At 37.4% G+C, this 23,834-nt stretch overlaps 2 protein-coding genes across 2 annotated transcripts; both read right to left on the bottom strand.

The window, feature by feature from the left end:
* Nucleotides 1–1,254: 1,254 nt before the first annotated feature.
* LOC106137613 (homeobox protein lin-39-like) lies at nt 1,255–5,067 on the bottom strand. Its single transcript, XM_060946246.1, has 5 exons — nt 4,905–5,067; nt 4,521–4,701; nt 2,735–2,816; nt 2,304–2,408; nt 1,255–1,740 (listed from the first exon to the last, which is right to left on the bottom strand). The coding sequence occupies exons 1-5, from the start codon at nt 5,065–5,067 to the stop codon at nt 1,255–1,257; spliced, it is 1,017 nt and encodes a 338-aa protein (XP_060802229.1).
* Nucleotides 5,068–7,316: 2,249 nt separating this feature from the next.
* LOC132902171 (homeobox protein Hox-B3a-like) lies at nt 7,317–9,251 on the bottom strand. Its single transcript, XM_060946245.1, has 3 exons — nt 9,147–9,251; nt 7,701–8,621; nt 7,317–7,661 (listed from the first exon to the last, which is right to left on the bottom strand). The coding sequence occupies exons 1-3, from the start codon at nt 9,249–9,251 to the stop codon at nt 7,317–7,319; spliced, it is 1,371 nt and encodes a 456-aa protein (XP_060802228.1).
* Nucleotides 9,252–23,834: the final 14,583 nt, after the last annotated feature.

Raw genomic sequence — 23,834 nt, 5'->3', positions numbered from 1 at the left:
TTTCCACTTATATTTTGCGCACCGAATCTATGTTGTTCTTTCTACTCCATATATTCGTCAATTGAATATTGAGGGTCTTTTGGTATGATTGGAGCAAGAATTAGTTGCTTACAGTTTCGAGTTTCTTGGTAGTACATATCATACGTTGTCAATTATGGCTCGTAGATCACTAATGTTGGCATTTCAACAATTTCTGTATCAGTTTCTCTTTACGGCCTTACTTCTTCGGGTTCCTCAATGCTGTCTTTTTTTATTCATTTGGCGGTTCTGAAACCATATTTCTATACTTCTTTCATTTAGATTGATAGTTCGTTGGCATGTTAGGAACACCTTGTGTCCACATCTCCGGTGACGATTCAGTCAGAAAGCTTTGAGGAATCCGAAAAAGTGAAGCTGTCCTTCTATTCTTTCATTCTATGGTTCTGAAACCATATTTTTTTAGTTCTCTCGTTTAAATTCAGAACCGCTGCCAGTTCTAGGCGCCGCGTCCGGTATAAACATCGGTTTTGTGAAAATTGCTCCTCCAACTGCAAAAGTTGCTGCGTGGTAAATGCAGTACGACTTGTTTTTGGTTTCTTGACTCCTTTTACGCGTTTTCCCGCTATTACCTTACTTGATAATGGTGTCAAGTAGCGAAGGTGAGCAGCTGTGGTCACATATCTAGTACCATTCAATCCGTAAGATCCGGTTATACCATTTGTCTTCCTCCAGTTGCAGCATTTGCTGAGTGGTAAATGCTATGCGGTTTCATTTCTGAGCTTAAACTCCGTTTATGCTCCTATTCGGTGTTCCCCATTTTGGTAATCGTATTAAGTAGCGTTGGTGAGCATGTAGGGTCACATATCCAATACTATTAATTACAGATAGTTGTTTTCCTAGAATTAAAATCCTTGCATGCTTTTAATCCAGGATATATCCCAGTTTTCTGGTGCCTCTGGAGCTAAAATGGACACGGCAGGCATGTTGGAAGAGTCATTGGATTCGGGGCGCGATGGCTTGGCATATACTGGCTCTAGTTGGTTGTAACAATTAGTGTGTTCTTGCTGTGCTGAAACATTTCCACCTATATTTCGCGCACGAAATCCTTGTTCCTCTATATACTCCATATACTCGTCAATTGGATTTGAAGCTGGAATTGATAGCTCATAGTTCGGACTTATTTGGTAGCACATATCATGTGCTGATGGATATGGCTCATGCATTACTAATGGTGGCATGTTAGGAACACCTTCTATTAACATATCCGGTGACGATTCAGTCTTCACTTTTTTCGGGTTCCTCAATACTTTCTTCTAAGTTGTCCTTCTTTTCTTTCATTCTACGGTTCTGAAACCAAATTTTAATATTTCTCTCGTTTAAATTCGGAACCGCTGCCAGTTCTATGAGCCGCGTCCGGTCTAAATATCGGTTTCGTGAAAATTGCTCCTCCAGCTGCAGAAGTTGCTGCGTGGTAAATGCAGTACGACTTCTTTTTGGTTTCTTGACTCCGTTTACGCGTTTGCCCGGTGTTACCGCACTTGATGATGGTTTCAAGTAGCGAAGGTGAGCAACTGCGGTCACATTTCCGTAAGATCCGGTTATACCATTTGTTATTATGTGGCCGTTGAAATCCCTGTGGCTTCCACTAAATGTCGGGTGATGACCATTAAAATTGTCCTGCACGTACTGAATACCATTCATGCTAAAGCCATTAGAAGTATTCTGTGTAGGCGGCATCTCATAAGGCGGTAAATACGGTGCCTGTAATAAGAAAAGAAAGAGTTAGACACTTAACCACTACTTTAACCAGTCGTTTTCCTGGTTGTATGGTATAAGATATTTATAAACATACTTCTCAGAACTCCTAAAAACATTGACGTGTTTAAAGCCTTATTTATTTCAAAACAAGAATGTATCTATAAAATTTGTAATAATGAGGCTTTCTACAAGAAACATGTTTTTGAATAATAAAAATTTTCAATCAAATTAATTTTTACGTACAAAAACATAGAAATCTTATATTTCAAATATCAATGAAATCGTAAGAGCCTTTTTCGAGAACGCGAGTACAAGCATATATATGTTACGGGAAAATATATAATAACGAATATACATTCTAAGATTCTAAACGGTTCGATCAATAACAGATGAGCGTATAATTTTACGCTTCAATAAAATACGGCAAAGTGAATAAATAAATTTACAATGATCCAAGCAGACTTCAGTTATTTTATGAACAGAGAAAGAAAACCGAGTAGTCCATCAACGAATAGACATACGAACGTCAAGAGTAACATTATTTTATTTTGAAACTTTGAACTTACCGTTACATTTCTCGGCACGGTGCGGTTCAAATCCTGAACGGAATGATTCGTAGTTAAGTCGAAAAAGATCCCGACCGTGCTCGAAGGTTCCGATGGAGACAATATCTTCCAGATATTCACAATGACTGTCAACAACGTTCGCTAAAGAAGTCGTAGTGTCAATGGTTGCTTTCGGTAAATTTTCAATTTATATATTTTATTTTTCACCTTATAGTCACCTCATAAAGCTCGAGCTATCGATTAGAGGGCGAAAGCCCAGTATGTAGTGGCTCTAGTTGGTTGTGAGAATTATTTGGTTCTTGCCGTGCTAGTTAGTATATTTCCACTTATATTTAGCACACCAAATCCTTGTTGTTCTTTGTACTCCATACATTCGTCAATTGAATATTGAGGGTCTTGTGGTATGATTGGAGCAAGTATTAGTTGCTTACTGTTTCGAGTTTCTTGGTAGTACATATCATACTAGGATCAGCATCTCCGGTGACGTCCTTACTACTGAAACGTCTTACTTTACTGGAACAATATTGCTATTTTTCTTTCATTTAGATTGAGAATCTCGGCCAGTTTAATGCACCGCGTTCAGTTTAAATATCGGTTTCGTGAATATTGTTCCTCCAGTTGCAAAAGTAGCTGCGTGGTAAATACGGTGCGATTTCTTTTCAGTTTTTTAATTCCGTTCACGCTCCTGTTTGGTGTTTCCCAGCTTGATGATTGTGTCAGATAGCATGGGTGAGCAGATGAAGTCACTTATCCTATATCATTCATTGTGCGGGATCCGTTCATACAATTTATAATCTTTCTTAGGAACTTATATTTTTCCAGGCCTTTAGTCCAGGATATATCCTAGTTATTTGCCTCTGGAGCTGCATTGAGCACGACAGGCATACATGCGAAATGATTAGAAAAAAAGGACGAATGGGTGACATGTACTGGCTCCAGTTGGTTGTACAAATTACTTGATTGTTGCTGCGCTTACACATTTGCTGTTACACAATTGAATATTGAGGGTCTTATGGAATGATTGAAGCAGGAATTGATAGCTGATAACTTCCAGTTTCTCAGTTGTACATATCACGCGTTGTCTGATATGGCTCGTAGATCACTAATGTTGTCATGTCAATAACGCCTTGTATCAGTATCTCCTGCGACGTCCTTACTTCTTCGGATTCCCCAAAGCTGTCTTCTGATCTGTGTTTCTTTTCACTAATTTTGCGGTTCTGGAACCATTTTTCTATACTTTTCTCATAAAGATCAAGAATCTCGGCCAATTCAATGCGCCGCGTTTGGTCTAAATAACGGTTCCTTTAATATTCTTCCTCCAGTTGCAGCATTTGCTGAGTGGTACATGCAGGGCGGTTTAATTTGATTTTAACTCCGTTTCTGCTCCTATTCGGTGTTCCCCATTTCGGTAATCGTATTATGTAGCGTGGGTGAGCAAGTAGGATCACATATCCAATACCACTAATTACAGACAGTTGTTTCCCTAGAATTAAAACCCTTGCATGCTTTTAATCCAGGATATATCCCAGTTTTTTGGTGCCTCTGGAGCTGAAATGGACGCGGCAGGCATGTTGGAAGAGTCATTGGATTCGGGGGGCGATGGCTCGGCAAATACTGGCTCTAGTTGGTTGTAACAATTAGTGGGTGTGTGCTAAAACATTTCCACTTATATTTCGCGCACCAAATCCTTGTTCCTCTATATACTCCATATACTCGTCAATTTGCTTTGAAGCTGGAATTGATAGCTCATAGTTTAGAGTTATTTGGTAGTACATATCATGCGCTGGTGGACATGGCTCATGCATTATTAATAGTGGCATGTTAGTAACACATTGTATTAACATATCCGGTGACGATTCAGTCTTAACTTTTTCGTATTTTTCAAAGCTTTCTTCTAAGCTGTCCTTCTATTCTTTCATTCTACGGTTCTGGAACCATATTTTTATAGTTCTCTCGTTTAAATTCAGAACAGCTGCCAGTTTTATGCACCGCGTCTGGTCTTAACATCGGTTTTGTGAAAATTGCTCCTCCAGATGCAGAAGTTGTTGCGTGGTAAATGCAGTACGACGTCTCTTTGGTTTCTTGACTCTGTTTACGTGTTTTCCCGGTGTTACCGCACTTGATGATGGTGTCAAGTAGCGAAGGCGAGCAGCTGCGTCACTGCTGCTACTGCTGTCACATATCTAGTACAAATCAATCCGTAAGATCCGCTTATACCATTTGTCTTCCTCCAGTTGCAGCATTTGCTGAGTGGTAAATGCTATGCGGTTTAATTTCTGTGCTTTAACTCCGTTTATACTCTTGTTCGGTGTTCCCCATTTTGGTAATCGTATTACGTAGCGTGGGTGAGCAAGTAGGGTCACATATCCAATACTATTAATTACAGACAGTTGTTTTCCTAGAATTAAAATCCTTGCATGCTTTTAATCCAGGATATATCCAAGTTTTCTGGTACCTCCGGAGCTGAAATGGACGCGGCAGGCATGTTGGAAGAGTCATTGGATTCGGGGGGCGATGGCTCGGCATATACTAGCTCTAGTTGATTGTAACAAGTAGTGGGTTCTTGCTGTGCTAAAACATTTCCACTTATATTTCACGTACCAAATCCTTGTTCCTCTATATACTCCATATACTCGTCAATTGGATTTGAAGTTGTAATTGACAGCTCATAGTTTGGACTCATTAGGTAGTACATACCATGCGCTGGTGGATATGGCTCATGCATTACGAATGGTAACATGTTAGGAACACCTTCTATTAACATATCCGGTGACGATTCAGTCTTCACTTTTTCGGATTACTCAATGCTTTCTTCTAAGCTGTCCTTCTTTTCTTTCATTCTACGATTCTGAAACCATTTTTTTATTGTTCTCTCGTTTAAATTCAGAACCGCTGCCAGTTCTATGCGCCGGGTCCGGTCTAAATATCGTTTTTGTGAAAATTTCTCCTCTAGCTGCAAAAGTTGCTGCGTGGTAAATGCAGTACGACTTCTCACATATCTAGTACCATTAAATCTGTTAGATCCAGTAATACCATTTGTGGCCATCTCTGTGGTTTCCACATAAAGTTGGGTGATAACCATTAATATTGTCCTGCAAGTCCTGAATATTACCATTCATGCTAAAGCCATTAGAAGCGTGGTAAGCTGGCGATAGTTGCGCAGGCCCCGGCATGTGGACCGGGACCGTATTCTGTGTAGGCGGCATCTCATAAGGCGGTAAATTCGGTGCCTGTAATAAGAAAAGAAAGAGTTAGACACTTAACTACTTCTTTAACCAGTCGTTTTCCTGGTTGTATGGTATAAGATATACATACTTCTCAGAACTCCTAAAAACATTGACATGTTTAAAGTCTTATTTATTTCAAAACAAGAATGTATCTATAACAATTTTTATAATGAGCCTTTCTACAAGAAGCATGTTTTTAAATAATAAAAATTTTCAATAAAATTAATTTTTACGTGCAAAAACATAGAAATGTTATATTTCAAATATCAATGAAATCGTTAGAGCCTTTTTCGAGAACGCGAGTATAAGCATGTATAGGTATATATGTCACGGGAAAATATATAATAACGAATATACATTCTAAGATTCAAAACGGTTCGATCAATAACAGATGAGCGTATAATTTTACGCTTCATTAAAATACGGCAAAGTGAATAAATTAGTTTACCATTATCCAAGCAGACTTCAGTTCTTTTATGAACAGAGAAAGTACAAGAAAACCCAGTAGTCCATCAACGAATAGACATACGAACGGCAAGAGTAACATTATTTTATTTTCAAACTTTGAACTTACCGTTACATTTCTCGGCGCGTTGCGGTTCAAATGCTGAACGCAATGATTCGTAGTTAAGTCGAAAAAGGTCCCGACCGTGCTCGAAGGTTCCGATGGAGACGACATCTTCCAGATATTCCAAATGACTGTCAACAACGTTCGCTAAAGAAGCCGTAGTGTCAATGGTTGCTTTCGGTAAATTTTCAATTTACAAATTTTATTTTTCAACTTATTATCACCTCATAAAGCTCGAGCTATCGATTAGAGGGCGAAAGCTCAGTATGTAGTGGCTCTAGTTGGTTGTGACACTTATTTGGTTCTTGCCGTGCTAGTATATTTCCACTTATGTATTGCGCGCCAAATCCTTGTTCTTCTTTGTACTCCATATATTCGTCTTGAATATTGAGGGTCTTGTGGTATGATTGGAGCATGAATTAGTTGCTTACAGTTTTGAGTTTCTTGGTAATACATATAATATTTTCATACGTTGTCGGATATGGTTCGTAGATCTCTAATGTTGGCATGTCAACAACGCCTTGTATCAGCATCTCCGGTGACGACTGAAACGTCCTTACTACTTCGCATTCCTCAATGCTGTCTTTTTTCAATTCATTCGGCGGTTCTGGAACCATATTTCTGTACTTCTTTCATTTAGACTGAGAATATCGGCTAGTTTAATGCACCGTGTTCGTTTCGTGAATATTATTCCTCCAGTTGCAGAATTACCTGCGTGGTAAATGCGGTGCGATTTTTGTTCAGTTATTTAATTTCGTTCACGCTCCTGTTCAGTGTTCCACAGCTTGATGATTGCGTCAGATAGCATGGGTAAGCAGATGCAGTCACTTATAATATGTCAAGCATTGTGCAAGATCCGTTCACACAATTTATGATCTTTCTCTGAAACTTATATTTCTCCAGTCCTTTAATAAGGATATGTCCTTGTTATTTGCCTATGGAGCTACGTTGAGCACAAAAGGCATTTATGCGGAATGATTAGAACGAAAGAACAAACCGATGACATGTTCTGGCTCCAGTATTTTGTACAAATTTTTTGATTGATGCTGTGCACATTAGCTGCTACACAATTAAATATTGAGGATCTTATGGAATGATTGAAGCAGGAATTGATAGCTGATAAATTTGAGTTTCTCAGTTGTACATATCCCGCGTTGTCTGATATGGCTCGTAGATCACTAATGTTGGCATGTCAACATCGCCTTGTATCAGCATCTCCTACGACGTCCTTGCTTCTTCGGATTCCCCAAAGCTGTCTTCAGATCTGTTTTTCTTTTCACTAATTCTGCGGTTCTGGAACCATTTTTCTATACTTCTCTCATTTAGATTAAAAATCTCGGCCAATTCAAAGCGCCGTATTCTGTCTAAATAACGGTTCCGTGAATAGTCTTCCTCCAGTAGCAGCATTTGCTGAGTGGTAAATGCTGTGTGGTTTAATTTCTGTTCTTTAACTCCGTTTATACTTCTGTTCGGTGTTCCCCATTTTGGTAATCGTGTTACGTAGCATGGGTGAGCAAGTAGGGTCACATATGTGATACCAATTATTAAAGACAATTGGTTTTCCTAGAATTGAAATTCTTGCATGCATTTTATCCAGGATACATCCCAGTTTTCTGGTGCCTCTGGAGCTGAAGTGGACGCGGCAGGCATGTTGGAAGAGTCATTGGATTCGGGGGGCGATGGCTCGATATATACTGGCTCTTGGTGGTTGTTACAATTAGTGGGTACTTGCTGTGCTAAAACATTTTCACTAATATTTCGAGCACCAAATCCTTGTTCCTCTATATACTCCATATACTCGTCAATTGGATTTGGAGCTGGAATTGATAGCTCATAGTTAGGAGTTATATGGTAGTACATATCATGCGCTGGTGGATATGGCTCATGAATGCTTGAGCCATATCCACTATTATTAATGACTAGTGGGGGCATGTTAGGAACACCTTGTATTAACATATCCGGTGACGATTCAGTTTTCACTCTTTCGGATTCCTCAATGCTTTCTTCTAAGCTGTCCTTCTTTTCTTTCATTCTACGGTTCTGAAACCATATTTTTATGGTTCTCTCGTTTATATTCAGAACCGCTGCCAGTTCTATGCGCCGCGTCCGATCTAAATACCGGTTTTGTGAAAATTGCTCCTCCAGCTGCAGAAGTTGCTGCGTGGTAAATGCAGTACGACTTCTTTTTGGTTTCTTGACTCCGTTTACGCGTTTTCCCGGTGTTACCGCACTTGATGACGGTGTCAAGTAGTGAAGCTGAGCAGCTGCGGTCACATTTCTAGTGCCATTCAATCCGTTAGGTCTGGTAATACCATTTGTTATTATGTGGCCGTTGAAATCTCTGTGGTTTCCACTAAATGTCGGGTGATGACCATTAAAATTTTCCTGCAAGTACTGAATACTACCATTTATGCTAAAGCCATTAGAAGCGTGGTAAGCTGGCGGTGGTTGAGCAGGCCCCGGCATGTGGACCGGGACCGTATTCTGTGTAGGCGGCATCGCATAAGGCTGTAAATACGGTGCCTGTAATAGGAAAAAAAAGAGTTTGACAAAACTACTACTTCAACCAGTCTTTTTCCTATTTGTATGTATGTATTGTGTAGTATGTACTTCTCAAAACTCCTAAAATTATAGGTGTGTTTAGACTAAACAATAATAAAGCTTTTAACTGGTAATTTTTTTTAACAATTAAAATTTTTACGTACAAAAACATACAAATCTATTATTTCAATGAAATCGTTAGAGCCGTTTTAGAGAACGCGAGTACAAACATATATAGGTCCAACAACATAACATATATGTCACGGGAAAGTATATAATAGCGAATATACATTCTAACATTCTTAACGGTTCGATCAATCACAGACGACCGTATAATTTTACGCTTCTTTAAAATACGGCAAAGTGAATAAATATATTTACCATGATCCAAGCAGACTTCAGTTCTTTTATGAGCAGAGAAAGTACAAGAAAACTCAGTAGTCCATCAACGAATAGACATACGAACGGCAAGAGAAGGATTACTTTATTATGAAACTATGGACTTACCGTAACATTTCTCGGCACGTTGCGGTTCAAATGCTGAACGCAATGATTCGTAGTTGGGTCGAAAAAGGTCCCGACCGTGCTCGAAGATTCCGATGGAGACGACATCTTCCAGATATTCACAATGACTGTTAACAACGTTCGCTAAAGAAGCCGAAGAGTCAATGGTTGTTCTTGGTAAATTTTCAATTTATATGTTTTATTTTTCACCTTATAATCACCTCATAAAGCTCGGGCTATCGATTAAAGCTGATTAAATATTGGTTTTGGACTAATGTTTCGATTATCTAATTATGTAATATACAACTCTTACATTGTAAGTACTACAAGATTCCTTTTGGAATTACGAAATATTTAAATATTTTTTGTATAATTTTAAATATGATTTTATTATGGTGGCAATTTTAACTGATTTTCTTTACAATGGACTTCTAAATAGTTATATAAGTATCAATTCGATTGCATTTTAGTTTTTGTAACGAATATACTCAGCCATTTCTAACCTAACTGTTGTTTTTTAATATATTTATGCTCTCGCAGTGAGTTCATGTTTTTTATTCATAGTTTTTTGTTCATCTTTTTAATATCTAATTAATTAAATCTTATTTCATTTTTCAAACCATTTTCCACAAATTAACTTAATATGGGAAATCTGTACCAAATACATAAGTGTATGCTTGAGCAGTGTGAATCATTCTTACCTTTTTCATACATTCATTCATGGAATTAACTTTATATGTAGGGTAGACAGAGCCATCAGTCTTTTAAGGAGGCTATGACCACGTGTCGGCTACACGTATGGCACTGAGATTCGAATAGAGATAAAATCACATTTATTTCTCTGACTGACATTTATTAAGATCTTAATCCGCACGGAAAAGGCAAAAGGTACATAAACTGACTGTCTAAGAGGGACAGGGCTGGTGTCATCGAACTTTTAATAATCAAATTTCGAATGTCTTAAACAAGGGAGATGTTGGGAGTACCCGTAATTGTCAAATATGCATGAAAATAGAAATGAGTGCAGAGGAAGCGGGAAAGGTCTGTAATAAGGATCGCTGCAAGTGGAAATCAATAGTCTCTGCCTACTCCAATAGGAGACAGGCGTGATGTAGTCATTTCGTGTGAAAACCCGACTTACCCGCTTCAGGACCCCAGGCTCCTCCCCAGAGAGCCTGGTGTCAGGAGAATGACATTCAAGATGAACTAAACCATACTTTATATGTCAACTAATTGGATTTTAATAAATTGCAATATAATGTATAAACGTTTTAATAGTACAATTCATTGTCAAACGAGTCAACTCTTAGTGGAACATCATATTAATGTACGTATCTTAATTGTAAGTAAAAATAAACTTACTCGTTACTTTTATCTCGTGATAAAAGTAACGAGTAAGTTTATTTTTATTTACGGGGAATGAGAGCCAACAGCGTCGGAAAGGGTCTAGGTTCGATGATCTTTATTTTTCTTTGCCGTGTAGTTTCCGGAACTTTAAAGAGAACCGCCCCATATCTTTCCTATGGACGCCGTAGAAGGCGACTAAAGGATAGGCTTATAAACTTGGAACTTCTCTTGAAAGCTATGGGCTGGCAACTTGTCACTATGTGAATCTCAATTCTATCATAAAACCATACAACTGAACGTGGCCTTTAAGACTTTTCAATACGGTTGTCTATATCTACCTCGCAAAGGGTATGATATAAGAAGTGGCATGTATCCTCATTTTTCTCAGTAAAACACAACAGCCACTTAGGTATATGAGAACAATTATTAGTATTTCAATATGAATTTTCCACGGCACTGCCACGGAATATAAATGAAAGTTGTAGGAACTTATGGTATGTAGTTTACAATAACACTATAAAATAGGCACAGTTAAAGTTATTACGTTAGTTGTTTTCCTAAGATCGTCTAAGATATTCAGAGAGCTATGATATCTTAAATACATTTTTTCTTTTTTTTATTTCATGGGTACTTTGCTAAATAACTGCGCTCCTTCAAAGATAAACATCCGCTTACCATAGTTCGTACAATGCGCCGTGTGGTTCCCGGCACCAATAGAAGAAAGAATAAGATCACTCCATCTCTCTCCCATGGATGCCGTAAAAGGCGACTAAGGGGTAGGCTTATAAACTTGGGCTAGCAACCTGTCACTATTTGAATCTCAATTCTATCTTAAAGCCAAATAGCTGAACGTGGCCTATCAGTTTTTTCAAGACTGTTGGCTCTGTCTACCTCGCAAGGGATAATAGCCGTGATTTTATGTATGTATGTACAAATCGTTCGCTAGTTCGTGGGTAGGTAGTGTGAAAAAACTAGCACGTCTAGTATCTTTTCTCAAGTTCTCTTTTTGTATGGGTTCTTAACACCGCGGTGCGAACAACCCGAAACTTCAAACGTACCTTCGAAAGTCTCGAAGGACATGTATGGATGGATTCATGATGTAATTAAGATTTACATTTTCCTTCATTAGCTTTTACAGTTTAAAGTATTAAATGTAACTTACGCCCTTCGATCATATATTTTCGCAATTTGAGATCGTAGCTTACACCCAAAACAAACAATATTTACCTATGCCTTTAAATCATTAGATAATATGTTTACAAAAATTAAGAAAACATCATTTATAAATGATTCGGTACAATAGAATATCGGTTGGTTAAACTAAAAAAAGAAACAAAATCAAAGACAACAGCTTCTATTGATAAAATAAGTAAACAAGGTGATTAGAAGCCTTTTTAGTTGTTAGACATTTGTTAGGTATCTTTGAGAGGTGAAAATAAATAGATAAAGATATTGGTACCGGCGTCCTACATCTAAAGAATAAGTATACAATTTATCTCGTAAATTGTTTTATTGTTTATTGTTGATACCCAAGATTTTAATCTTGATTCAATGCTTTCTCGGGAGGAGCCCTGGGTTCGCCTTCCACTAAATCCATCAGAAATAAAATTTGGTAAAACTAATACCGACTAATCAATTAGGTCAACTCAAACGTTGTTGTTCATGTATATGCCATCGCTTTTCTTCCACTTCAATTAGCCTCAAAGAAGAAGAGAAAGTTCAGACAACGTCAAACTTTTATAGGCTAGGAGATAAATAACACTACCTATACCTACAAAGTTATCTGATGTAGTTAGTTATTAAAAATATTTCCAACTAGCTTCCGCCCACGACTCCGTCCGCGCGGATGTCGGTCTTCGCGTGGATGTTTTATTTCTCCATTTTGAGTAACTCGGACAATGACATCTTATAATTATCTATTGGACCCAAATACGGCTAGGCTTCGCCTAGCATGTTTCGATGTTTTAGTAAGAGAAGATCGCTTAAACTGAAAAATTAATAAATTTTTTTCTACGTATTTTTCCAGGATAAAAAGTATCCCATTTTATGCCCAGGATAATAATGTATAATTATACCAAGTTTCATCGAAATCGAACCGTTAGTTTTCACGTGATGCCTGAACATTCAGACAGACAGACAGATAAAAATTCTACAGATTTATTATATGTATGTATAGATTTATTTTGGTGAAAAATCACAATTTGAGCTACAAAGTAAGATCGATACTTATGTTATGAGACTCAACATACACACATTAATAAAAATTTTAATAAACATCCAAGACCCAGACCAATCAGAAAAAGTTTATTTTCCATCAGGCCCTGGCTGGGATTGAAACCCTCCTACTTCACAGATAAGCTCACTTAGCTGCTCCACAGAAGCCGCCGAAATCACGTAACTGCACATACAAGATATACGACAACTGATACCTATATACATAGTCACGTCTATATTCCTTACGGGGTAGACAGAGTCTTGAAAAGACTTAAGGAGTCACATTCAGCTGTATAGCTTTATGATAGAATTGAGATTTAAATTGTGACAGGTTGCTAGTCCGTCGCTTACACGAACAATCCTAAGTTTATAAGCATTTCCCTTAAATGCCTTTTATGACATCCATGGGAAAGATAATGACAGTGTTTCTATTCTAAAGTGCTGGAAACCACACGGCCCGAAGTTTCATCAAGATGATATAAATGTGATTAGTAATGTACGCTTATATCTTTAAAAGTTCACAACGGATTTTGATGCGGTTTTTTAATAGAGTGATTTAGGAGGAAGGTTTACATTTGTAATAATTTGCTTAATATATTAGAGAACCACTGATAATTTTAAGATTTCTAATATGAAATCATAAGTAAACATTTTTTGCGCTTACTACCCAACGCTGGCTAAATGCTGGCTGAACTGTACGAGATAGATCAAAATATTATGCTAAACATTGTATTCCTTAAAAAGGTCTACAAAAAAGTCCGCGATAATATATGTTTAACTTTTAGGAATAACCCACAATAATTAATTTCTATCCTTTACTTTTTACAAGAAATAATGGCAAGCGATTTTAAGCATTACAGCATCAATCCTTACCTAATTAAGTACCTCAAATATATATATTCCAGTGGTTAATAATATGGAATAATTTCTGTAATGTAAAAATTAAAAACATTCTGTAATGTATTTTGGTATCAGCTATGCACCCGTGCAAAGGTGGGGCGGGTCACTAGTTTGAAATATAAGTATGGAAGTTTGCTGCGTAAATAATACTAGCTATCTATATTTTATTCATTCCAAACGACCTATTTACTCGTATTTGTCTTATTTACGAAGGTATATACAACTGAGATAAGTTGCGGATCCAAAGTCTGACAGCTGCTACAAGGATTAGAGGACCCTCAAAACATAACTTTTTATAAATTGCAACATCCATAAAATCTGTGCGTATTTGACTAAAAATATTTTTTTTTCTACCTTACCTACGTCATCATTAATTCAATAGCCACAAGTGCATTAAGGTGTCCATTGCTTTCTAAATAATTTTAAAACACATTCTACATAAAAATATTAATAAAATTTCAATTTCCTGAATCATTCATCCATCATGTAATGACGGCGTTAACACACGAGTGTTCCAATAAGGTTAGTATTGGTTAATTCCAGTAGGCGAATTATAAAATAGGTGATTTATAAATTATGTAACTATTACTAAAGTACCGTTTTATAATTTCATGCAATCCAATTTGTAATGTGATAATGATGATTTTAGTAAATTCGCTTTCTCTATAATGCTACCGTTTCACCTGCTTATCAGCACTTGCGCTTTTTTCAGGGCCTCCATGATGAAGAACCATAAACATATTTCACCGCGGAGTGAATTGCCGAAGTTCTTTTTTCGTGAAATAATAATCTCGGAGATCAAGAATCAGCAGTTGAGGTACATTTCTTCGCCATATCTTTTATCTCATCTTTCTCTTGGTATAGATGTCTGTTTCATTGCCACCTCTATGAAGACGAGCCTGGGGTGCCATTTTAGTCATGATTCTGGATTGCGTAAGTAGTAACTGATAATATTGGATTTTAGTAACGTACACCTTGTATTAACATACACGGTCGTATAAAAATAATGTATACAAAATTTTCAATTTTGGCCTAGCAAAAATTATAAGTGTATATAATTAATAAAACGAAATATTACAATAATATTCATTTATTTACTGTAATAGTCACAAAACATCAATTTATATTATTACAAAGTATGTGTAAATAGTAAAAATATTTTGTCTGTACATTTAGTATTTTTGACTGAAATGGATAGAGGGACACTTAGAATGAATAATAGAAAGCAAAAATATATTTTTTTTAATTTCTTGTCTGTCTGTCTGTCTATCTGTATGTATGATCACGATTTTCTCCGAAAGTACTGAACCGATTTCCTTAAAACATTCACCAGTTGCTTTGTTTTAACTCAGAAAAACATATAAAGTTTGTTTCATCAAAATCAGTTCACTAAAAAAAAGTTATCGACATTTGAATGAACTCAAGGCATGAGTTTGCCTGCAAATAAGTTACGAAATTTTAAATTCAAAGTCATTTATCATTATACGACAGCACTATACCTATTACATATTACATATAAATATAAGTAAAAGGCGACTTAGGGATAGGCTTACAAACTTAGGATTCTTTTTTAGGCGATGGGCGAGCAACCCATCATATTTGAATCTCAATTCTATCATTAAGCCAAATAGCTGAACGTGTCCATTCAGTCTTTTCAAGCCTGTTGGCTCTGTCTACCCCGCAAGGGATATAGACGTGACCATATGTACGTAGTCTACTGTAATTTCGACACCACCGCAACGGCCTCGATGGTCCAGTGGTTAGCGCGTGAGACTGTGAAGTTGGCGGTCCAAGTTCGAGCCCCAACAAAACAACATACGTATTTATAGTTATTAAAAAAAAATTATTTTGTGATGTTTGAGTATATAATTAAAAAAAATGAGAATCAAAATACTACATATAATAAAACGGTAAAAATATTTTGTCTGTACATTTAATATTTTGTCTGAAACGGATAGAGAATTTTTTTTTACATTTTTGTCTGTCTGTATTTGACTGTATGATTAAGATTCAACTCAAAATTTACGCGGACGAAGTCGCGGGCAACAGCTAGTGTATACCTAAATATTGTTATAATAAATTAAAAACATAAATCTAAGAACTTAAGATGTTTGTTTATTGCCCTTCTGGTAAGCAAAGTAACATAAGCGCAAGATTTTTGTCCGGCTAGATCTATCTATATCTGGATTTTAAATCACTGTGATTTTGTTGGAAATGAAACCCTATTCTTACCAACGATAGTACAACCTTTAGTGTATGTAAATATACATCCCTCCTGTTTCCCGTAGGGGTAGGCATGGCTACATTTGGCCTCGGTCAAATAGGTGATACACATACATATTATAATTAAGCACCAATATAAAAAAGAATAGAACCACGTCAAAATTTCATTATCATATTGATGACCGGGAATCGAACCTGATATTCTATATGACTCAGCGGGAAGGGCACGCTACTGCACCACTGAGGCCGTCAAAATAATGTTTAACCACAATATTTTCTCATACTTTTTGTCCACGACAAATCCTAATTCCTAGTTTCAACTTTATTGAAAGACAGGTAGCAGTTAGGAAAATATAATAAATCTAATATATTTAAACGAGCAATTCTTGTACATATGTTAACGGAAATGTATGTTATTCCTAAAGTAGCCCGGAAATGTGTGAAATAAATTATATTAGACACATTTCCTAGGAAATCTATACATTTCCTAACTAGCAATCGGAAATGTAAAACCCTTGGTGGTACGCGGGATTAGCGGGAAGAGGGGCATCATTTAGAATGTTAACAAACGCTAAAAAACAGCTAATATCGAAGATGAACGTTACAAAGAGTTAATAGAAGAAGTTTCCACTGCAAAAAAAAACAGCTAGAAATAGGGCAACATAAAAAAGGGCATCGTTTTACTCGTAAAGCCTATTATATCGTCAGAGTTTAACTCCAAGCAATTATAATTTCATATAAAAAAAACTAACCTAACCTAACCTAAAAATATAATTCTCATTTTAACAAGGTGTTTTATTACAGAAAGCCTTCTTTTTATACATTTCCTAATACGATATAGGAATTATATACAATTCCTAGGAAATGAATACATCTCCCAGGATTTGTATGTATTAAATAATTTTTTAAACAATATTTTATACATTTCCTAAATAGCTTCGGAATTGTATACATTTCCTAGGAGTTCTCTATCTCCTAGATTTTATACATTTCCGTTAACATCTATAAAATCAGGATCTCGGAAACGGCTCCAACGATTTTCATGAAAGTTACAGATTAGGGGCTTTTCGGCTCAAGGAATCGATTTATCAAGGTCCTAGGTGCGAGAAAAGCTCGGTTCCCAAGATAAATAAACATTTTATAAACCGCGTTTTAAGAAATTATATCAGCGCCATCTCTGGTAGACCGAGCAAAGCTCGGTCAACCGGGTACTGTACTGATATATAATAAAAGATTGGATCAAACAGTTCTGGGTTCGATTCCTGGCAGATTATGATCAAAAGTTAACTAGTTCTAATTGGACTGAGTTTTGCGTATTATATATAAATTTCTAGATACAAAAACAGTATGATATGCAGTGTTATTTCAGAAATAATTATTTACTTATTCGATGAAGGGATCTTTCATTCAGCCAACCGACAAACAATAAAGGAACTAGATAATTAAGTAAAATAGTGAAACCGCTGCATATAACATAATATAACATATGTATACATTCAGTCAGAAAAGTATCGGGAATGGATTATTTATTTATGGTTCCAAATTCAAATTTTTGTTTTTTTTGTTGTTGTTAGATTGGCACAACTGTTTTCCATTTTGTCGCGGAGTTTGAGTTGCATCTGTTGTTTACATTAAATACAGTGCTATTTTTAGTTATATCATATCTAGTGTGTATTGCTAATTTCATAATGGATAAAAACATCGAACAAAGAGTTTGTCTTAAATTTTGCATTGCCAATGGAATATCGTGTTCGGAGTCACTGAAAATGTTACAGAAGGCTTACGGTGAATCGACTTTATCAAAAACTCGTGCTTATGAGTGGTACAAAGCGTTCAAAAGCGGTCGAGATGTGATGGAAGATTTGCCTCGCTCTGGTAGGCCATCAACGTCTGCAACTGAAGTTAACATCGCAAAAGTGAAGGAAATAGTGACTGAAAATCCTCATTCAACTTTGAGAGAGATAGCCACCGAACTTTCTGTATCTCACGAGTCGATCCGTACCATTTTAACTAATAATTTGGGTATGAAACATGTTGCCGCTCGGCTAGTCCCAAAAGACCTGAATTTTTTTCAAAAACTCAATCGCATGGGAGTCGCTGAGGACATGCTAGAACGAGTCAATTCCGACCCAACATTCATGAAACGCATTGTTACTGGTGACGAGACGTGGGTTTACGAGTTTGACATGCAAACTAGTCAACAAGCTTCGGAGTGGCGCCTTCCAACTGAACCGAAACCGAAAAAACCACGCCAAAGTCGTTCAAAAGTCAAAGTCATGTTGACTGTTTTCTTTGACTATCGCGGTGTTGTGCACTCGGAATTCTTGCCGGAAGGTCAAACGGTAAATAAGGAATATTATTTGAGTGTTATGCGGCGTTTAAGAGAGCAAATCCGACGAAAAAGGCCAGATTTGTGGAAAGAAAATTCTTGGATTTTGCACCATCATTGTGAACGAATTTTTAACCAAACACTCAACAAATACCATCGAGCAACCACCATATTCACCAGATATGGCTCCAGCCGACTTTTTTCTTTTTCCTAAACTCAAATTACCACTTCGTGGCACCCGTTTTCAATCGGTAGAAGACATAAAAGAGAATTCGCGGCGAGAACTGACCTCAATTCCGGAAACAGCGTTTAAAAAATGTTTTGATGATTGGATTATTCGTTGGCGTAAGTGTATCGTTTCTAAAGGAGCATATTTTGAAGGTGATAAAATAAATTTGGATGAATAACAAACAGTTTGTGTATTATTGATCTTTTCCTGCTACTTTCTTGACAGAGTAGTATATAAGCAATACTATAATAATATACAGACATAAATACAAATAATAAACAAAAACCTACCCACCAATTTATAATTAAACATACATAAACTAAGATTATTTGCCTGAATAGGATAATTTTTTAGGTTGTTTACATATTGTGCCGTGTGGTTTCCGGCAGCAATATAAAAAAGAATAGGACCACTCCATCTCTTCCCCATGGATGTCGTATTAGGCGACTAAGGGATAGGCTTGGGATTCTTCTTTTAGGCGACGGGCTAGCAATCTGTCACTATAGTGAATCTGAATTATATCAGTAAGCCAAATAACTAAACGTGGCCTATCAATATTTTCAAGACTGTTGGCTCTGTCTACCCCGCAAGGAATACAGATATGATTGAATGTATGTATCTATGTACATATTGTTATCAAGTTGTTTGTTTGTTTGATAGAAAAAAAGAAAGGTGATCTCAAGATATGAGGATGATTGTTATAATATCATGAAATATTAATAAAAAGCATCTCCAGCAACCATCCAGACTTGCTTACTTCTTCGGATTCCTGAAAACTGTCTACAGACAGACGGCGGTCCTAAACTCGGAACTGTATTTTTAAGTTTTCTCATTAAGAGTGAGAGTTTGTGCCAGTTAAATGCTCCGCGTTTGGTTTAAGTAACAGTTTTTGAATATCCTTCCTCCAGTTGCGGAATTTTGCTGGGTGGTACATGCTATTTAACTCCGTTTACACTCCTGTTCGGTGTTCCCCAACTTGATATAAAATTATCATATTATTAACTTGTCATGTAGCGTGGGTGAGCAGTTGCAATCATATCCATTACCATTCAATCCGTAAGATTCGGTTCATAAAAATGTCTTCAGACATGTCTTCTATTTGATTCATTCTGTGGTTCTGGAGTGCCGCGTGGCTCCCGGCACCAATACAAAAAAGAATAGGACCACTCCATCTCTTTCCCATGGATGTCGTAAAAGGCCACTAAGGGATAGGCTTACAAACTTGGGATTCTTTTTTAGGCGATGGGCTAGCAACCTGTCACTAGTTGAATTTCAATTCTATCGTTACGCCAAATAGCTGAACGTGGCCATTCAGTCTTTTCAAGACTATTGGCTCTGTCTACCCCGCAAGGGATATAGACGTGACCAAATGTATGTATGTATGTGGTTCTGGAACCATAATTTTATAGTTCTCTCATTAAGATTGAGAGTTTGTGCAGTTCAATGCGCCGCGTTTGGTTTAAATAACCAATTTTATTAATATTTCACATTTTAGAAAATTATTGTTTTGCCAAACTAAAACATACCTTAAGTTCTATATAATATTTTTATATAATAAAAAAACTATTCTAAATTAAATAACTATTTTAATAACAGTTTCTTGAATATTTTTCCTCCAGATGCGGAATTTGCGGGGAGGTGCATGCAGTGCGATATCTATTTAACTCCGTTTGCGCTACTCTTCGCTGTTCCCCAACTTGGTGGTTTCATGTAGCGTGGGTGAGCAGTTGCAATCACATTCATTACCATTAATTCCATAAGATTCGGTTCATAATTTTATAGTTCTCTCATTAAGATTGAGAGTTTGTACCAGTTCAATGCGCCGCGTTTGGTTCAAATAATGGTTTCTCGAATGCGCTTCCTCCAGTTGCAGAATGTGCGGAGTGGTAAATGAAGTGCGATTTCTTTTCTGAGAGCTGTATGATCGTTTCACGCAAGTGGGTGAGCGGCTGTGGTTGTATATCCATTATCATTTATTCCGTGGGATCCGTTCATCTCAATTAGGAAGCTCGGACAGTTAAATACATTTTTTGTCTAGAACTTAACTTGTTCGGTGCCTCTGGAGGAGTACTGGTCGCGGCGGGGAAATTGGTAGAGTTATTGGATTGGGGGGGGGGGGGGGGGGGGCGAAGGCTCGGCATGTGCTGGCTCTATTTGGTTGTAGGAACTATGTGGCTTTTGCTGCGCTTGCACATTTCCTGTAGTATTTTGCGTTTTGCGTACTAAAGCCTTCTTGTTCTATGTACTCCTCGTATTCGTCAATCCAATCCTGAGTGTCTTGTGAAATGATTGAGGTAGGAATTGTTAGCTTGAAGTTTGGGATTTCTAGGATGTACATATATGCATTGTCGGATACGACTCGTGGATAACTAAGGGTAGCATGTAAACAACGCCTGGTATCCGAATGTCCGATTCGAATTTGCTTTTTCCTTCGGTTTCCTCAAAGCTGCATTAGACATGTGTTTCTTTTGAATCATTCTGCGGTTCTGGAACCATAATTTTATAGTTATTTCATTAAGATTGAGAGTCTGTGCCAGTTTAATGCGCCGCGTTTGGGCTAAATAATGGTTTCCTGAATGGTTCTACCTTCAATTGCGGAATTTGCGGAGTGGTAGATAAAGTGCGAAATCTATTCTATTTTTGAACTTCGTTTACGCTCCTGTTTGGTGTTCCCGACTTGATGATGGTTTCAAGTAGCGTGAATGAGCAGACTCCGTCACATATGCGTTACCATTCATCCCGTTCGATCCGTTCATGATGTTTGGTATTATGTGGAAGCTGCACTTCATTCCTTGGGATATCTCATTTGGGAGGCCATCGATACCTTTGTGGAATCCGCTAATATGTTTAGTGATGTGTGTTATATGTTTTATGCATGTAGGGCAAGTGAAAACCATTAGAGGCGTCGTAGGTTGGCGGCGGTGGTGGTGGAGCAGACCGATAGATACAGATACATACCAGCAGATAAATATAAGTGAAAATCAGTTTGATAATATTCTGGTTATGGCGCACATAACATGCGTAATTCTCAAGTAAAAGGATTATTGATTTGTTAGTCTACTTTAGTACCGTGTGGTTCCCGGCACCAATACAAAAAAGAATAGGACCACTCCATCTCTTTCCAATGGATGTCGTAAAAGGCGAATAAGGGATAGGCTAACAAACTTGGGATTCTTTTTTAGGCGATGGGCGAGCAATCTATCACTATTTGCATCTCAAATAGGGATATAGACGTGACTATATGTATGTATGTAGTCTACTTTAATTTCGACACCACCGCAACTGCTTCGATGGTCCATTGGTGGCGCGTGAGACTGTAAAAATGGCGGTCCAAGTTCGAGCCCCAACAAAAACAAGATATTTTTTTATTAAACATATATTTTTTTTGTGTTATTTGAGTATATTATACAAAAAACTGAAAATCAAAATACTATCTACATATAATAAAACGGTAAAAATAATTTGTCTGTACCCTTGATATTTTGACTGAAACGGATAGAGAATTCTTTTTACATTTTTTGTCTGTCTGTCTGTATCTGACTGAATTATCAAGTTTCAACTCGAAATTTACGCAGACGAAATCGCGGGCAACAGCTAGTTTACATTAAGAATCTCGGCCAATTCAATCGCAGTGTTCGGTCTAAATAACGGTTTCTTGAATAGTCTTCCTCCAGTTGCAGCATTTGCTGAGGGGTAAATGTTGTGCGGTTTAATTTCTATTTTTAACTCCGCTTTCGGTGTTCCCCATTTTGGTAATCGTGTGACGTACTCGTAGCGTCGATGAGCAAGTAGGGTCACATATCTGACACCAATTATTAAAGACAATTGGTTTTCCTAGAATTGAAATTCTTGCATGTTTTTTATCCAGGATACATCCCAGTTTTCTGGTGCCTCTGGAGCTGAAATGGACGCGGCAGGCATGTTGGTAGAATCATTTGGTTCGAGAGGCGATGTCTCGGCATGTGCTGGCTCTAGTTGTTTGTTATAATTAAGTGGTTTTTGCTGTGCTAGAATATTTCCACTTATATTTCGCCCACCATATCCTTGTTGGTGTATGTACTCCAAATACTCATGAATTGGATTTGAAACTGGAATTGACAGCTCATAGTTCGGAGTTATTTGGCAGAACATATCATGCGCTGGTGGATATGGCTCATGCATTAGGTACTAATGGTAGCATGTTAGGAACACCTTGCATCAACATCTCCGATGACGTTTCGTCTTCACTTTTTCGGATTCCTCAAAGCTTTCTTCTAAGCTGTCCTTCTTTTCTTTCATTCTATGGTTCTGAAACCATATTTTTATGATTCTCGAAATTTATGCAGACAAAGTCGCGGGCAACAGCTAGTATAGATTAAGAATCTCGGCCAATTCAATCGCCGTGTTCGGTCTAAATATCGGTTTCGTGAATGTTGTTCCTCCAATTGCAGCATTTGCTGAAGGGTAAATGCTGTGCGGTTTAATTTCTATTTTTAACTCCGCTTTCGGTATTCCCCCTTTTGGTGATCGTGTGACGTACTCGTAGCGTGGGTGAGCAAGTAGGGTCACATATCTGACACCAATTATTAAAGACAATTGGTTTTTCTAGAATTGAAATTCTTGCATGTTTTTTATCCAGGATACATCCCAGTTTTCTGGTGCCTCTGGAGCTAAAATGGACGCGGCAGGCATGTTGGTAGAATCATTTGGTTCGAGAGGCGATGTCTCTGCATGCGCTGGCTCTAGTTGTTTGTTGTAATTAAGTGGTTTTTGCTGTGCTAGAATATTTCCACTTATATTTCGCGCATATCCTTGTTGGTGTATGTACTCCACATACTCATGAATTGGATTTGAAACTGGAATTGACAGCTCATAGTTCGGAGTTATTTGGCAGAACATATCATGCGCTGGTGGATATGGCTCATGCATTACTAATGGTAGCATGTTAGGAACACCTTGCATCAACCAACATCTCCGATGACGATTCGTCTTCACTTTTTCGGATTCCTCAAAGCTTTCTTCTAAGCTGTCCTTCTTTTCTTTCATTCTATGGTTCTGAAACCATATTTTTATGATTCTCAAAATTTATGCAGACAAAGTCGCGGGCAACAGCTAGTATAGATTAAGAATCTCGGCCAATTCAATCGCCGTGTTCGGTCTAAATAACGGTTTCGTGAATGTTGTTCCTCCAATTGCAGCATTTACTGAAGGGTAAATGCTGTGCGGTTTAATTTCTATTTTTAACTCCGCTTTCGGTGTTCCCCATTTTGGTAATCGTGTGACGTCCTCGTAGCGTGGGTGAGCAAGTAGGGTCACATATCTGACACCAATTATTAAAGACAATTGGTTTTCCTAGAATTGAAATTCTTGCATGTTTTTTATCCAGGATACATCCCAGTTTTCTGGTGCCTCTGGAGCTGAAATGGACGCGGCAGGCATGTTGGTAGAATTATTTGGTTCGAGAGGCGAT

Source organism: Amyelois transitella, chromosome 10, assembly GCF_032362555.1.
Source record: "Amyelois transitella isolate CPQ chromosome 10, ilAmyTran1.1, whole genome shotgun sequence".
Classification (NCBI taxonomy): domain Eukaryota; kingdom Metazoa; phylum Arthropoda; class Insecta; order Lepidoptera; family Pyralidae; genus Amyelois; species Amyelois transitella.
Note: the sequence above shows the minus strand (reverse complement) of the source record. Positions and strands in the feature narration are given on the sequence as shown.

Excerpts from the sequence above, each read along its gene's own strand:
- LOC106137613 (XM_060946246.1), bottom strand. The coding sequence starts at position 5,067 with ATGTTAATAGAAGGTGTTCCTAACATGTTACCATTCGTAATGCATGAG. Across the intron at positions 4,702-4,904 it reads TATAGAGGAACAAGGATTTG|GAAAACAACTGTCTGTAATT; the intron begins GTACGTGAAATA and ends TTTTAATTCTAG. Across the intron at positions 2,817-4,520 it reads CAACTGGAGGAAGACAAATG|TAAAGTAAGACGTTTCAGTA; the intron begins GTATAAGCGGAT and ends ATATTGTTCCAG.
- LOC132902171 (XM_060946245.1), bottom strand. The coding sequence starts at position 9,251 with ATGTCGTCTCCATCGGAATCTTCGAGCACGGTCGGGACCTTTTTCGAC. Across the intron at positions 8,622-9,146 it reads ACGTGCCGAGAAATGTTACG|GCACCGTATTTACAGCCTTA; the intron begins GTAAGTCCATAG and ends TTCCTATTACAG. Across the intron at positions 7,662-7,700 it reads AGGCACCAGAAAACTGGGAT|GAAAACCAATTGTCTTTAAT; the intron begins GTATCCTGGATA and ends TTTCAATTCTAG.